At 57.0% G+C, this 15,156-nt stretch overlaps 6 protein-coding genes across 6 annotated transcripts; 2 read left to right on the forward strand and 4 right to left on the reverse strand.

Annotated features, from left to right (window-relative positions):
• Window positions 1-527: 527 nt before the first annotated feature.
• Window positions 528-6,785, forward strand: SCHCODRAFT_02679783 (MED14-domain-containing protein; the record flags this gene model as incomplete). Its single annotated transcript, XM_003029152.2, has 22 exons — window positions 528-953; window positions 1,012-1,144; window positions 1,196-1,366; window positions 1,420-1,552; window positions 1,600-1,740; window positions 1,794-1,973; window positions 2,035-2,167; window positions 2,228-2,501; window positions 2,577-3,098; window positions 3,183-3,261; window positions 3,314-3,545; window positions 3,595-3,642; window positions 3,696-4,156; window positions 4,219-4,304; window positions 4,356-4,696; window positions 4,751-4,994; window positions 5,441-5,466; window positions 5,554-5,702; window positions 5,786-5,991; window positions 6,136-6,337; window positions 6,395-6,575; window positions 6,659-6,785. Exons 1-22 carry the CDS (start codon window positions 655-657, stop codon window positions 6,783-6,785), a joined length of 4,368 nt encoding a protein of 1,455 aa, XP_003029198.1. The 5' UTR covers window positions 528-654.
• Window positions 6,786-6,951: 166 nt separating this feature from the next.
• SCHCODRAFT_02670092 (uncharacterized protein) lies at window positions 6,952-7,440 on the reverse strand (the record flags this gene model as incomplete). The annotated part of the gene is made up of 2 exons (XM_003029561.2): window positions 6,952-7,129; window positions 7,187-7,440. 2 exons carry the CDS (start codon window positions 7,438-7,440, stop codon window positions 6,952-6,954), a joined length of 432 nt encoding a protein of 143 aa, XP_003029607.1.
• A 322-nt stretch (window positions 7,441-7,762) lies between these two features.
• Window positions 7,763-9,950, reverse strand: SCHCODRAFT_02690873 (uncharacterized protein). Its single transcript, XM_003029562.2, has 3 exons — window positions 9,479-9,950; window positions 9,273-9,412; window positions 7,763-9,220 (listed from the first exon to the last, which is right to left on the reverse strand). The coding sequence occupies exons 1-3, from the start codon at window positions 9,727-9,729 to the stop codon at window positions 7,824-7,826; spliced, it is 1,788 nt and encodes a 595-aa protein (XP_003029608.1). The 5' UTR covers window positions 9,730-9,950; the 3' UTR covers window positions 7,763-7,823.
• A 415-nt stretch (window positions 9,951-10,365) lies between these two features.
• Window positions 10,366-10,791, reverse strand: SCHCODRAFT_01173551 (uncharacterized protein; the record flags this gene model as incomplete). The annotated part of the gene is made up of 1 exon (XM_003029563.2): window positions 10,366-10,791. The coding sequence occupies one exon, from the start codon at window positions 10,789-10,791 to the stop codon at window positions 10,366-10,368; it is 426 nt and encodes a 141-aa protein (XP_003029609.1).
• A 65-nt stretch (window positions 10,792-10,856) lies between these two features.
• On the reverse strand, window positions 10,857-12,459 carry SCHCODRAFT_02670094 (uncharacterized protein; the record flags this gene model as incomplete). The annotated part of the gene is made up of 3 exons (XM_003029564.2): window positions 10,857-11,947; window positions 12,006-12,151; window positions 12,206-12,459. 3 exons carry the CDS (start codon window positions 12,457-12,459, stop codon window positions 10,857-10,859), a joined length of 1,491 nt encoding a protein of 496 aa, XP_003029610.1.
• A 1,252-nt stretch (window positions 12,460-13,711) lies between these two features.
• Window positions 13,712-15,086, forward strand: SCHCODRAFT_02509783 (GroES-like protein; the record flags this gene model as incomplete). The annotated part of the gene is made up of 6 exons (XM_003029153.1): window positions 13,712-13,840; window positions 13,891-13,932; window positions 13,984-14,105; window positions 14,156-14,273; window positions 14,324-14,954; window positions 15,013-15,086. 6 exons carry the CDS (start codon window positions 13,712-13,714, stop codon window positions 15,084-15,086), a joined length of 1,116 nt encoding a protein of 371 aa, XP_003029199.1.
• Window positions 15,087-15,156: the final 70 nt, after the last annotated feature.

The raw sequence follows: 15,156 nt of genomic DNA on the forward strand, positions 1-15,156 counted from the left end.
GAGCAGAACCTGAAACCCCAAGATGTTGGAGAACGTAATAAAAGGTGGCCTCGCTGCTGCGGGCTCCACCCACGGCCTTTGCCGCTGGACGAGGTTGAGAACTGGGCGAGGGCTGTCTGTGCTGTCCCGAATTTATTGAGGCTTGGGTGAGTTCACAGCCGGGTCGGAGGCCACCCACACCCCCTACATTCAAATCGCCGCACGCGCCGCCCGCCCACAAAGGATTAGAGGACCGGGTTCGATGTATTCACTAGAAATTAGACTATCTAGATCAACTTGAGTAACACATCACCGAACGCGCCACACCCGCCAATCCCACTTTGCCCTCAGAGTCGGCGAGAGGCATCGCCCTCACCCATACTCACGACGATTTGGGTTCCCAAGCCAGACGCACGCCCACGACACGCACACACGACCGCTGCCTCCGCCAACTCGAACCGTGACCCGCCGCAGTCACACGCATCACGTGCCCCACCCTGCCTGCCATTTTCAGACCAGACGCGCTCGAGCTTTGGCGGGGAGAGCATGCGGATCCCTCGATCGTCATTGCACTTTGACTAGTAGCTACCACCCGCAGCCCACCCACCGCCTGTTCGCAGCCCAAACAAAGACGGTAACTGCGCAGAGCAAGGTCTCGAAAAGTTGAACTTCGTCATGTGCACACCTCGGAATTATCCGAGTTTGAGACGCGGGGACCGGGCGCCCTGCGCCGCTACCGATGTCGGTCGCCACCACCACCAGCCGATGAACGTCAACGGCAGTATGGCAGTCGCAGACATTGCCCGGCCTCTGACTGTGAACGGGAAGGAGAACGGATACCACCATCAAGAACCGGCCGTAGAGGACCTCGAGCGCATGCTCCCCGACGTCAACGAGGGACAGGTCCCCTTCGGCATGATCGTCTCGCGAGTGGCACAGCAGATCTACGCGGAGCTGCAGGAGGTGGCAGAGACGTCAGTCGCCGTGTCCTTGTTTTCGGCCCGTGTGAAGATGCTCAACCGCGCGCACCAGACTCCCCGGCATGTCCGACGTCGCGCGCAAGCGCACCCTCGCGGACTTTGTCGTCGCAACGAAGAAGCAGGTCGTTAAGCTGTACGCGATCGCGAAGTGGGCACGCGACGCGGAGACGGTGCAGAAATGCCTGGTGCGTGGTCAGGCCTTGTGTGGCGGGCGCGGTTATTGACAATATGAGCAGAATCTCGTAGGGTTCTTGATGAACCAGAAGTACGAAATTGATTCTGCGATCGGACGACTGCACCAGATTCACGACGAGCTTAATCCTGAACGCCTCGGGAACCATGACCTCCTCACCTCCCTCGATGTCCTCACCACAGGCACCTACCAGCGCCTACCCACTATCATCAAGGTCATCCCCCCTCCCCCCTTTGTCATGATTCCTGCATCTCATACGTTCTTCAGAAATCCGTCATCCCTGTCAAACCCCTCACCAACCCCGATGTTGTCTCCACCTTTCGCGAGGTTGAACAGGTCATGCGCTATCGGTTACGCACCACTGAATACATCCCCATTGAGATGATGCAGTATCGAATAGGTGCGGCGTGCCAGAAATTTCATTCCTGCGCCACTGACCCCTGCTAGCCGGCGGTCGGGTCTACTTTACCGTACCCAACCTCTTTGAAGTTGGTGTTTGCCTGGTTGGCGCGCAGAAGGATGATGGCTGGTTCACGACTCACTTCGAATTTCTGATTGGGATCGGCGGGGACGCGACAGAGGTGCAGGGTGAGTCTCCTGTTATCGCATCCTCTCCTGGCTGAAGACCCCATCACTTTCAGAGATCCCTCGAATACCAACAGGCATCACCAAAGCTCATCTCACACTCGAAGGCGATCGGCTCCTTGGGCTCTACACAAAAATATCCGAGGAGCAAATTGCATCAGGCGTCCCGCCGAATCCAAACGTTTTGGAGGAGGGAACAGCGGACGCGCCTTTAGTGCGGTTGTATAACTTCATACGTGAGTTCAATGTTCCTCGTACGATGTATATACATAAGTTAACCGTTGGATGTGTTCGTAGAGATCATGTCCCTATCATATCAACTCGAGATATTGCTCTTCCAGGCACAACGACTACAGTATCTGGGGTGGCAGCAGTATATGTCTTGTAGGATGAGTCCTGATAGGAAGACGCTGTCTGTGCGGTATTGGTTGTACGTCTCTACCACTCATCCTTGCCCTTATCGCCGTTCCTAACATCGACTTCCGTCCAGACGGCCACGTCACCCTCGCAACCTCGTCCCCCCCTCCGCTGGCACTCTCCACATCTCCATCATCGACCGGCGAACACCGAAGGGCGAGCCTTTCCGATCACCCAAAGCGAGGAAACTCGCGGAAATCCAGCGGAAGTCGAAGCTGGGCGATCTTCGGCCGTCGGAGGAGGTGGAGACGTTGGCGTTGGAGGCGAGATGGGAGCCGGAACAGGATGCGTTGGGCGTCAGTTTGCCGCGGGAGTATGTGACGATGAGGGAGGGGGAGTTGGTGGTGGTGAGTGGGCTTTTCTCAGCAAGACACAGAGGAGCCCGGCCGTCGCCCATACCACCTTACTGACACGCGCGTCAGGATCCTCAAGATCTTGACATCGAGCGGCTGTTGCGAAAGTGCATATCGCGACATACGTACGCGATCCTGTCTGCGTTGCAAGAGCAATTGCAGAAAGGCCCCGCCGCGGATATCTTCGGCGCGCCAGGCATGGTGACGCTCGTCGAGGAATCACCCGGAGGGGCGTCCTTATCCCACGACCATGGCACTACTACCCCCGCCCATCCGACCACCATCACTCACTTCGACTCCGCCACCCACTCTCACCCCTTCGGCCCCTCCCATCCCTCCGCCCTCGCCCCCAAGGACCCCGACACCGTGCTCGCGCTCCGCGTGTGCCTCTGCGCCGAAGAGGTTGCCGTCATCTCCATCGACCCGCGCACGGGTCAGATCACCATCCGCGACACGGGCGACCTCGCCGCGCCCGACAAGGGCCTGTGCTTCGCAGGGCCGAACCGTGGGCTCAGGTTCTTGGTAATTACGGAGAGGGTGAACGCGGATCCGGTGATGCTGTTCACGGCGCTGATGAAGTTGAGGTTGATGGTGAGTGTTCGATTGAGGGTTTGGGGGAATGGGGGAGGGAAGAGTGGGTTCAGGTGAAGATGTGATGCTGACGACTTTGGGCAGACGATCATGGAGATCACGGAGCAGAAGGCAAACTATCTGGGCCTGCAGGTGTATCGGAATCGGAATTTCGAGAAGGGGGGTGCGTTGTCTATACCTGCAGTGGTCGCGTCGTGTGCTCATTTCCCTCGCAGAGCTCAACAAGCTGGGACCCAATTGGCACGGAGGGCTATTCATTCCGTTGGGGAACGTGCCGCATCACTACCTTGTGCTGGTCATGCGGCATAATGACTTTGACTACGCGCTTATTACGACGGAGGATAAGCCGGATTCACTGTTCTATGGCATGAACATCATCGACGTTGCGTGGTTGGACGTGAACCGGATATGCGCTGGCGAGAACTTGCAGATGACGGGCGTCGGAGGGTGCGCCGTTCTGAGTCTGATTGATGATCTGTCACTCACCTCCCTGCAGCTTCAACATCAACATCCGATGCTTGAAGGCATTGTACAATTACTGCAGGTAGGTTCATCGTGGATAGACATAGGCCTCTGCTGAGCTAATCATCATCTCAGCGCCCGCATCACCTACATGACCGTCGAGAAACAGTTCAAGGAGCGCCACATCCAATTCAAGCATGTCACCGTCGCCAGCGATACCCACCCTCCCGCCCTCACCGCCACCCAATCCATCCTCGCCCGCTCCATCCCCGCCCTCTGCGTCGAATCGCAACACATCCTCTCCGGCGCGCCCGCCGCCGAGGCCGCCATGCCCAACATTCGGGTCATCCCGCTCAACTGGTGGTCCGACACCCGCGCACCGCGTGTGGTGACGTGCGTGAAGCTGAAGTACGTGCAGCAGCCGCTGGGGCGGCGGGCGGGCGGGACGAGCGCGGTGATCAGGCCGTCGAAGCGAATTATATATGATACGACGCACGCGGTGGTGTCGTTCCTTTCGGAGGATGTGAGCAAGTGTGTGGATGAGTTCTTGGAGGAGTGGGCGAGGGTGTCGAAGATGGTGGTCATTGCGAGGGAGGGTGAGTGTAGGCTTCGTGGTGATGGTGGTGTGCGTCAGGCTGATGAGGCGTCCGATTTGCAGTCGCGGGCATGTCGAAGGAGAAGAACTGGCCAGATGTCCGGTTATTGTCGTTCGATCTGCAAACGGTCGAGTTCGCGTATGCATCAGTGAGTGTTCGCCCAATGCACCTAATAATCACGTTTAACCCTGCTTTCCAGGACTACACGGTCTCGATATACTATCAAGACCAACTAACTCTCGCTGGTGGAACCTTCTATCTCCGCTTCTCGCGCGAGAAGACCGACTCGGCGATGGACGACGACAGGTTCAACCCGCATGCCGACGCGGAGCCCTTCATGCGCAACATATTGCAGCGAGGACACGGCAAGTTGGCTCCGTCGCTCGTACGGCTCGTCACGCTTCTGCGCGATACGTTGCCGATTGTCCAGGAGCTGGAGGAGATCATGTGGCAAAGCGAGCAGAAGGGCGGTATGGCCGCTAGTGTAGACACGTTCGCCAAGGCCGCGGGATGGTACCGTTTGCTGTACGGTGACCTCAGGTACATTGTTTTCCGTGCTTCTTATATAATTATCCACTAACCTTTATGCAACAGACACGCTCTCGACTTCCGATTGATGAGCGGGCGTCGAGTCGCGATCCTCGACGGTGCCGTTTCGCTCTTCGAGTCCGAGCTCCCATCGTCAGCACCTGCGACCGAAGCAGAGATCGGCTTGGTCCGCATTCCACAATTGTGCGAGATGATCGACCAGGTGGTCAGCGAGATCTCGGCGGCGGACGCGAAGAAGGCGGGCTCGCTGGTAATGGTGGACAAGGGCATCGTCTGCGGCGTGGACGACGTGCGTCAGATATGTCGGGCGTTGCACGACAAAATCATGGAGAGGTTACTAGCAGCAAAGAGCGAGTCGAAGCCGAGAGAGTAGTGACGTCCTTGCCCTTCCAAACACTCCATCTCAGCGTGTACATGTACTTCTTGTTTATACCTTGTTCCGCTGCTTGTAAACGGGGAGAACGAATGCGCCACAGCGTAGGGTTTCGGCTGTTCGTCAGTCTTCAAGTGGGCTGGGCTTGATTTTCTATATGCATTTACGCCGGGACCTGGCATCGCTCTTCCGATGTTGTATAGCACCAATCCTCTTCCCTGTACGCTTGCTGTCATTCCAATCGCACCTTCATGGTGACACTATTGACGGCTTCATTTCTTACACGTTGCGTGTTGTAAGAGCATCTAATGAACAAAAGTATCTACTATCGGAACCGTCGATTCTGACCGCCACGCTTCGAGCTGGGCCCAGCCGACGAATCGCCCTGGTGAGTCGAAGGAGCGGGTTTGGGGATATCCTCCGGGTCTGGCTTGAGGAAACATCTCTTGAACTGGGTGGCGCCTAAACTATCCAGCTTCTCGCACGCCGCTCGAAGTGTCGCACTGTCCTCTGGCGACAGCGGAGGATACTGGTCCTTCACCCGCTTCAAGAAGTCGTCCACAGGCATGAAATGGGTTTTCTGGGTCTTCGGCTTTCCGACCGTGACATATGGCACAAATCCAGGTTTGGTTGGCTCGATCAGTATGAAGCCGTATTCCATTGGCTTATCATGACCCTGAAGTTGCGCTATTGCGAACTGCCAGCAGCATGGAATGGCCATCGGCGCATCCTGAGGCACGGGGGCGCACCAGACAGAGCGCTCTCCCCACGCCTTGCCCTTGGGAACGACGCCCGCGGTTGTGAGGGCGTCGAGCGCGACATCCCGCACGTCCAATGGGAACTTCTTGCTGACGACAGCATCGACGAGCAGGCGCACGCTCTGCACGACCTGGGGCAGCGACATCAGGGCGACGTACGATGCATATGCCTCTTTCGTGTCGTGCTTCGGGACGTATGAGCCCCGATTGAAGGCAATTCCCCACGAGAATGGATAGCGCGGGCCTGTGCGCCAAGAGTAGAAGAGCGGATGGATGATCTCGTCGATGTGGGAGAACAGAGCCGGGTCGTTCATCAGCTCGATGAGGTCCTGGTCCGAGACGCCAGTCCGTATCAGGATGAGCCGATGGATGCGAAGTTTGGACTTACGCTGCGCGTCAATGACCGCGCGCAGGCCGGTGAGCGTGAAGGCAGCGTTCCCGGAAAGATCTACAACCTGCAGTGGCTCGTCCTTGGGCAGGACGGCGAGGAGTTGCTCGCCAGTGAGCTGGATATCGGAGAGGTCGAAGGTAGTATCGGGTGCTGACGCAAGAATATAGGCGATTATGGGTATGGTATCATCCGGGAAGGGTCCTCCGATGCTGCGAACCGCCTGCATAGCATCCTGATATCTATCACCTTGCGACAGAATCTGGGCGATGGCATTGACGTCGTTGGTTGTGATAGCTTGCGTGATGGACGAATCGACGGCCTCAGCGACGCCACAGGTGGTAACAGAAGGTAGGACATTAGATGGGGCACTACTATCGCCTGGAGTGCCATCCTCGACCCCCTTCGCGAGGCCTTCATCATACTTGAAACAGTCCTCTGGCCCTGCAGGCCAAGCCTCCACTATGGCTCGCTGGCTCACAAGCGAGACATCAGCCAGCAACGCAGACACCTCCCGACAATGCTCTGCGGTTAGGAACAGCGGGGGCTTGTCCGAATTGAAAAGGGTGTCGAGGTACGCTTTTGCGGTTAAAGGCGTCATATCGAGTTCGTCGTCGAGCGAGTCACAGCCTGGAAGAAAACAATAACCCGGATGCGTGGGATCGGTAATATCGATGACGGTCACTCCTTCATTGCTCATGGTATCTATTGTTCAAGGTGGTCAGCCTTACAGAAGCCTCAGTCTTCCAGAAGACATGCCTTTCTTCCAGACCTTCGCTCCCGCGTGTAGAACATTGTGGAAGGTGCCCAAAGTCGCCGAGAACCAGCAACCACTCAGGCTGGGGCTGTTCTCGTCGTAGTCGACGTTGAACGCCATGTGTAGCAGGAACATCGCATACGAGCACCTGTAGGCGGCGACTCGTGTCAGACCCCGGATCGCCACAAAGTAGTGGATTACGCACGGTAGCCGCGGCACCTTGGGCTCTTCCTCGCCAAACGCGCCGTACTTGCCCTCAACGCTTCGAAGCTCCTCGCGCACGATTTGAGCGTTGGGCTGTTGCTTTAGCAGGGTGATAAATCGGTGGGCAGCCTTGACAGGGGCAGAGCTATAGCACCAAGCGTGCTTATACGCTCCGAGGCACCTATAACGGGCTGGACCGTCGCCATTCGGCTTGACTTCGGCAATGAGGAAAGCTTGGTGTTGCTGTTCCTTCATGACGAGTGGATTCACCGGATTGGAGCAGTCGAAGAGAAGAAGATAACCAGTCCAGGGTGTCCAGTGCCCTTTTATACACACAGATTGATCGGCGGCCCGGTCGGGGTAAAAGAACAATAGAAGCCCAGATCTTGCCAGTATTCAGGTCGCTAAGCTGCGCCATCGATTGATACGGTGAGATGGAAGCGGCAAAGAAGGCGTCGAAGTTGTACAGGGAGCACTGATTTGAGTCATGGTGTCTCTTGTCGACGGTCGAGAACAAGTTCAGATGTGACTCGAGTGGGAGTAACCGTGACGCTCTGCTTCCCCACGTGGTCTATCAGCGAGGGACCCACAACAATCAACGTTAATTACGATGTTACAATTGTCGTTTCGACGGGCTATCAAGTAGATACATGTAATGCACCTGAGTCTTCTAGTTTCTTATACGTTTCCCGCAAGGATGCCACGTCCTCCGGCGAGGGAGCAGGATACCCATCCTCCTCGAGCCGCTTTAGAAAGTCGTCCAAGGAATATGCCACGGCCGGCGGGACCTTCCCCTCGTCAGACGGGCCGTCATAGTGGCAAAAGCCATAGATTGTGGGATAACAAGGACCATGCCCGGGTTTGAAGTAGAATTCCCAGCTTCCGGTCCGAGGCGTCGGTGGGTCCTCGTGCGCGGCCGTGCACCACACCGGACGCTCTCCCCACGCCTTTCCTCGCGGGATGACACCGGCGGTGAGACCCGCCTCGAGCAGCGCCTCTCCCTTGGAGCAGAAGCGACTGTCCTCTGAGAGCGCGCTATCAACAAGCACCCGGAGGTTCTGCGCGATCTGGCTAACGGAGAATATGGCGACGGAAATGTGCCCCGATACTCCGTCGATTCTGTGGTCGATGGAGGGGTCAAAGATGGAGAATGCGCAAGAGTATTCAGGCCCGTTTCGCCAGGAGTAGAGAAGGGGGTGGATGAACTCGTCGATGTAGGCGAATAAGACGGGGGTGTTAAGCATGGAAACCACTGAATCGTCGGATACGCTGGTGCGGATAGCGATGAGGCGGCGGATCCGAATCTTCGCCTCGAGGATGATGCGGAGGCCGTCGCCGTCGAGGGCCGTGTTGCCAGATACATCGAGCGTCTCCAGAGGTTTGTTAGTGGGTAAGACGCGCAGAAGCTGTTCCCCTGTGAGTTGAACGCCGGAGAGATCAACTACTCCACCGGGGGCAAGCTCGATGGTCGTCGCCAATACGGGGACGGAAACATCCGGAAACGGACCCTCGACGCTGCGTATCGCCTCCATCATTTTCGGGATATTCTCTGCGTGCTGGAGAATCGGAACAGCGCTCGCCGCATCGCCTGTCTCTAGGGCCTGCTTGATTGATGGCCCCAGAATAAGAGAGGCGAGAGAAGGGACCTCGAGAGCGTCGTTGCACGGCTCCGAGTTGACTTCTCCTACCGCCAGATCAGTCGTCACTCTTGCCTTGGCGCGCCTAGCCCTGGCAGCGTCAAGCTCGTCATCATGGTTTGTACGGAGACGCTGCTCGCGATACTCTCTGGGCCATGCTTGCCCAAGAGCGGCCCCACTGATGAGCGGAAAACCGTCCATGAGCGCGATCAGCTGCTCGTAGCTCTTCCACCTCCCGCTCGTCTTGTCCTCGTCTCTGTAGTACGCAGTAAGGTACTCTCTGGCATTGAGCGGCTTCATCCTCGAGCACTTGATCTGTGTCTCGCGCCCGCGCAGAAAGCAGTACCTCGCACTGAGCGGATGAGTGATGTCAATGATGGTGAGGCCGTCGTCGTTATCTGTATATCTCTGTCAGACTTCTATATTTTGCGGAGATGACGGTAAACATACGCATAGACCAGCAACCCATGGATGCAGAGCAGACATTCCTGTATGAACCACTCGAGAACCAGCGGCCGCTCAAGCTGAGGCTGTTCTCGTCGTGGTCGGCGTTGAAGGCCATGTTCAGTAAGGACGTCGTGTACGGGCATCTACGATCGGTACAGGTAGTGGTCAGAAAGGTCATTTCGTTGTAATGTCAGATCAGAATTACGCACGGTACATCAGGAACCTTCGGCTCCTCCTTCGCATATGCGCCATACTTGCCCTGCACGGCATCCAGCTCCTCCTGCACAATCCGCGCGTTCAGCTCCTGCTTGATCAGGGTGATGAACCGGTGAGCGCCTTTGACTGGGAGCGAGCCATAGCACCAAGAGTGGTAGATGGAACCGAGACACCTGTAGCGAGGTTTCTCTCCGTCGTGCGGCTTGACCTTCGCGATGATGAGGGCCTGATGCCACTGACCCATGGCAGCCGATGCGTGAGGTCAAGAGTGAAGCGCTTAAGCGTCGCCTTCTTCGGACCATATCAGGTAGATCGGTGATGGTTGCGGACCGGGGTCTGAGAACAATGGAGGCGTCGTGCGAACGCTCGTAACCCGCCTGCTATCCTTCACGATTTCAGTCGAGCAGAGAATACGAGTATAGAATTCCCTAGTGCACAGGGTCTTGGATGATCTAGGGCCTTAATGATGCGAGCGGAAGTGAAGATGGCTGTCGGAACTTGAAAGCCAAGTAGTTCGGTGATTGCCGAAGCTCGCAACAACTTGAAGCTCGAGCACGCACATCAAGTTCGTCTTTTTCCTTTTTTCTCAGGAGCTTGGCAGCTGCACCCTGCTGGGTTGGCTGAGTGATCCTTGGCCACAGCTTACGCAAACTCAACGCATTTCGGCTGGACATGTTTATGCTGCCTGTGATTTATTTTTCCTTTGGTAATGCCAGTATCATCAAGCGCCAGAAAACGGGAGGACGAAAGAGAGAGACGAAATTTGGATGAGGCGGATGGGACTATAAGTCTAGCTGAAGGATTGCCACTGGTTTTGGGTTAGCCGAATGTCAGTGAGGTTACGAGAGCTGTAGGTACATATAGATGAGAGTAAAATATACTACGTGAGAGCGAGAAACGATCTCAATGTGGCATTCGGCAGCATAGGCCGTGGAACCATATGAACAGCAGTGAGTACAGTACTGCCCTCCATTGACCGCGCATGACGACACTCTTCCACAGCGGTCGCGGTATCTACCTTCGGCATTTGCCCCACATCTTCGTTCGTAGGGCTAGTATCTTCTGTGGCCCGAGTGCCATCTGGGTTGACGGCGCCGTTCGGGAACAGCCTCGCCCCACAGCTCTCTAGCTTCTCGCAGGCAGCTCGAAGGACCGCGTCGTCCTCTGCGGATAGCGGAGGGTACCCGTCCTGCTTCACCTGTCGCAAGAAGTCGTCGACGGTCATGAACGTGATTCTGGCGCAATGCTCGACGTTTAGCGTAATTCCCGGTCTTTCCGGAGTGTAGAGCATGAAGCCGTAGTGCATGATTGGAACGCGATACGGCTGCATTATCGCGAACTGCCAGCACCGGCGGACGGCAATCGTCGCGTTCATGGGCGCTCGCCCCAGGCCTTGCCTTTGGGGACCGCACTGGCGGTGGTAAGCGCGTCGAGCGCGGCATGGCCCACCCCGAAGTCGAGCTTCCCGTCGTGCACGGCGCCGACGAGCAAGTGCACGCTCTGCACGAGTTGGGGCAGCGACATCAGTGGCACGGTCGACATCTCACGTGTGTCGCTCCTGAGGACCTCTAGGCCGCGGCAGAAGGTGATACCCCATGAGAACGGATAGCTCGGACCTGTGAACCAAGAGTAGAACAGCGGGTGGATGATTTCGCCGATTTGGGAAAACACGGTCGGTTGGTTCATCATCTCGATGAGATCCTTGTTTGAGACGCCAGTCCGCACGAGGACAAGGCGATGGATGCGTAGCTTGGACTTGCGCTGCTTGCGGACGAGGGCGCGCAGGTCGCACAGCTTGAACGCGGCGTTACCAGATAGATCGACCACCGCGAGCGGTTCACCCTTGGGCAGGACAGAAAGGAGTTGTCTGCCGGTGAGCTGGATATCGGAGAGGTCGAAGGCAGTATCGGGTGCCGCTGCAAGAATTCTAGCGATTATGGGGAGAAGAGCATCCAGGAAAGGTCCTCGGATGCTGCGAATCGCCTGCAAGGTCTCCAGATCGCTGTCACCCTCCGACAGAGTTTGGGCGATGGCGTCGACATGGTTGGTAGAGACTGCATTCGTGTTGGATGGGTCGACGGTCATGCCCGAGGCAGTATTCAAAGGCTGGCCGTTAGATAGTAGCGCAATACCGTCGCCTCGGGTGCCCGCCTCGACTTCCTTCGCCAGAGTTTCGTCGTACTCAAAGCAGTCTGCCGGCCCTGCAGGCCAGGCCTCTGCTATGGCTCGCTGGCTCACAAGCGGAACGTCAGTCAGCAACGCGGCCACCTCACGACAATGCTCTGCAGTCAGGAACATTAAGGGTATCTCTGGATCGAACAGAGTGTCGAGGTACTGCTGAGCTGTCAGCGGCGCCATGTCGAGAGTGTCATTCGTTAAGCCGCAGCCTGGGAGGAAACAATACCGAGGATTCATGGGATCAGTGATATCGATTATCGTGACGCCTTCGTTGCTCATGGTGTCTGCCATACGACGTAGTCAGCCTGCGACAAGAGCCAGGCCCGTGTCTCGAGAACGTACCTTCCGTCCACACTTTCGTCGACGCGTCAAGTACGTTTTCGAAGGTCCCCATGGACATCGAAAACCAGCAGCCACTCTGGCTGAGGCTGTTCTTGTCGAAGTCGACGTTGAATGCCATATGAAGGAGATAGATAGTATACGAACATCTGGCGCAGGGGTCAGTCGCACTGCGTCTCATCTTTGATTGATGAAAGGCGTACAGTAGGCTCGGCGCCTTGGGCTCCTCTTCACCGAATGCGCCGTACTTCCCGTCGATACTGCGAAGCTCCTCGCGTACTATCTGGGCGTTGGGCTGCTGCTTCAGCAAGGTGATCGTGCGGTGCGCGGCTTTGACAGGAAGCGATCCATGGCACCACGCGTGCTCGTACGCTCCCACACATCTATAATGGGCCGGAGCGCCGCCATGGGGCTTCACTTTGGCGATGAGGAAAGCTTGGTGCTGCGGTTCCTTCATAGCGAGATAGACAGGCAGTGTCGACGTAGACGCAGAGGAGATGACCAACCCTGGCTCGAATATGTATCAGCGCGTCAGCCGTCCAGTCTGAAAAGCGCCGTGGTCAAAGAGAAGATGGAAGCGCCGACCCATTGGCCGGTCCAATCGCTGTCGTTATCGATTGTTAGTGATTATCGAGAAGTGAGGGCGTCAAAGAAGGGCTAGAGTCACACGTCCAGTTCATGACATGCGACATGAAGACTGTTTCCCAGCTCTCCCAAAACATAATTATTGGACAATAATGCAGCAGAAATCGAATTTTGAGCCGAAAAGTAGACCCTCTACGACAATCGCACCCGGAGCGTCGCTACCGCTTGCTGGACTGCAGCTCAGGCGCGGGCGTAGGATATATGCATCAGCAGCCAAGCAGGACCAAGAGACAGAGTGTAAACCTCGAGGAACCGAGGGCTCGGCGTCGCTAACGATGATGGTCGAGGATGAGTGCACTTCAACCAGAGTCGTGAGTCACTGAGTGACTGTGACGCTATCCCGATGGACGTCACGGTCGGAGGCAAATAATCCGGCTATTGCCGAATCCGGAAGCCCGAACCAAGCTCGGCCAAACACAGAGTCCACTGTTCTCCCTTTACCCTCACGACCTCGGCGCCTGCACGCCGCTTGGTCCGCTTAGCAATGCTAGAATGCATCCTAGGTGAATACATCGCTTTATGGCTCTCCCAGAGTGCAAGCTTCTATGCGATCTACTCTTCTACCTCGGTAATTGAGCACTTTATGAGCAACAGCTGAAGTCATCCCATGTTCTTCTGAAGAACACGCTTGGTGGCGCGCAGGGGAGCATGGGAGCTGCACGCTACTCAGGCGAATAAGCTAGTATGCGACGCTTTGCGATGTCCCACATAGGGTTCCACTCATCTTGACGACTGGTGGCGGCAGAAGCTTGGGCCGTATAGAGTCTATTCCTCAGCAGACTGATAGCAGACACACCTTCTGACTGGGCGCTTACTACGGTCTCATCGCGCTCTCCTTGCTCCAGCCACGGCATCGCAGCCGCCAACAGGACGCGGGGCGTCGATGCCTTCGATGACTGGCGCCTTGAGAGCGGTCTGTAATGCGCCAAGGTGCTCGTTGACGTCGTCTCTCGATGGCGGGGGCGTATAAAGACTGGACAGCTGAGCAGGACTCGACAAGCAACAGAGCTCACATCGACTCGCAACCTTAACTCTCATCATATCGAATACTCACTACCTCCGCAATGGCGTCTGCACTCCCCGAGACTATCAAGGCCCTGCGCGTCCTTCCGGACCACAAGGGTCTCGAAGTCGCTACGATTCCCTGGGCCCCCCAAGAGAAGGTCAAGAACCTGGCGGAGAACGAGATCATTGTAGGCGCTGCCTTATTCTCCGTTTCGGACGCTGCTCACAATATCTCCAGCTTCGCGTTCACACCATTGGTTTGAACCCCACTGACTGGAAGGTGCGCTTGGGTTAGCACTCACATTGTCATTACTGACTCGCATCCTATCAGCACGCCTGGGGCGAGTGGGGCACGGCGGGCACAATTGACGGCTGCGATGCTGCCGGCGAAGTGGTTAGAGTCGGCTCCGCTGTCAAGCATCTGAAGGTCGGCGACCACGCCGCTGGATTCGAGTACGTTTCTCTTGCGGATTATCCTAGCTTCAACTTACATGTCGTTGCAGCTTCGGCGGCTCCTGGCAAACCGACAACGGCTCCTTCGCCGAGTACGTGCGCATGAACTCCGCCGTGGTCTTCAAGATCCCGGACGGCATGACCTACGAGGAGGCCGCATCCTTCCCGGTATGCATTCCGCCTATGGCTATATGCCTTCGTACTAACCACCGGTCCAGATTCCCCACCTCACCGCTGCCCAAGCCCTCTATATCAAGCTCAACCTCCCTAAGCCCTTCACCAGTGGCACGCCCTTCAACGAGAAAGTCCTCATCTGGGGCGGCTCCACCGCCGTTGGCCACCACGCCATCCAGCTCGCCAAGCTGTCCGGCCTGACCACCTTCGTCACCGCCTCCCCCGCCGCCTGGGCCGAGCTGCAGGCGCTCGGCGCAGATCACCTTTTCGACTACAGGGACCCAGACGTGGTGGGGAAGATAATTCAGGCCGCCGGCCCCGAGGGCATCATCTACGCAGTCGATGCGGTCGCCGAGAAGTCGTCGACCGACGCGGCGGTGGACGCGATGTCGGCGACGCGCGGGGGGACGATCATCACGACGCTGCCGGTGAGCGAGGCGACGCTGAAGCGCCGGGCGGACGTGCGGGTGGAGTTCACGCTGGTGTACACGGCCCTTGGGTACGAGCTGACGTTCGCGCACGCGGTGACGATGCCGGAGATGAAGGAGGATGAGGCGCGCACGCTGGAGTGGGTGTCGGAGTATGTGCCGAAGGTGCTGGAGGGGTGGAAGGCCGGGGAGGGCGCGCCGCGGTTCAAGGCTCAGCGTCTGCGCAAGCTGCAAGGCCCGCTTGAGGGTGAGTTTGGAGTTGTGTTCACATTGTGCGGGCTCAGCAGCTGACTATTTTGCGACAGATATCTCGAAGGGCCTGAGGATCATGTCGGAGGGGAATTACGGGCGCGAGAAGCTTGTGCATACTATCTTGTGAACGAACACCTACCGCCCAGTAGCAGCCTGAATACATTGGACTTGTATTTTTGACGTCGTACCGTGACCAG

Source organism: Schizophyllum commune (genome assembly GCF_000143185.2).
Source record: "Schizophyllum commune H4-8 unplaced genomic scaffold SCHCOscaffold_9, whole genome shotgun sequence".
Lineage (NCBI taxonomy): Eukaryota > Fungi > Basidiomycota > Agaricomycetes > Agaricales > Schizophyllaceae > Schizophyllum > Schizophyllum commune.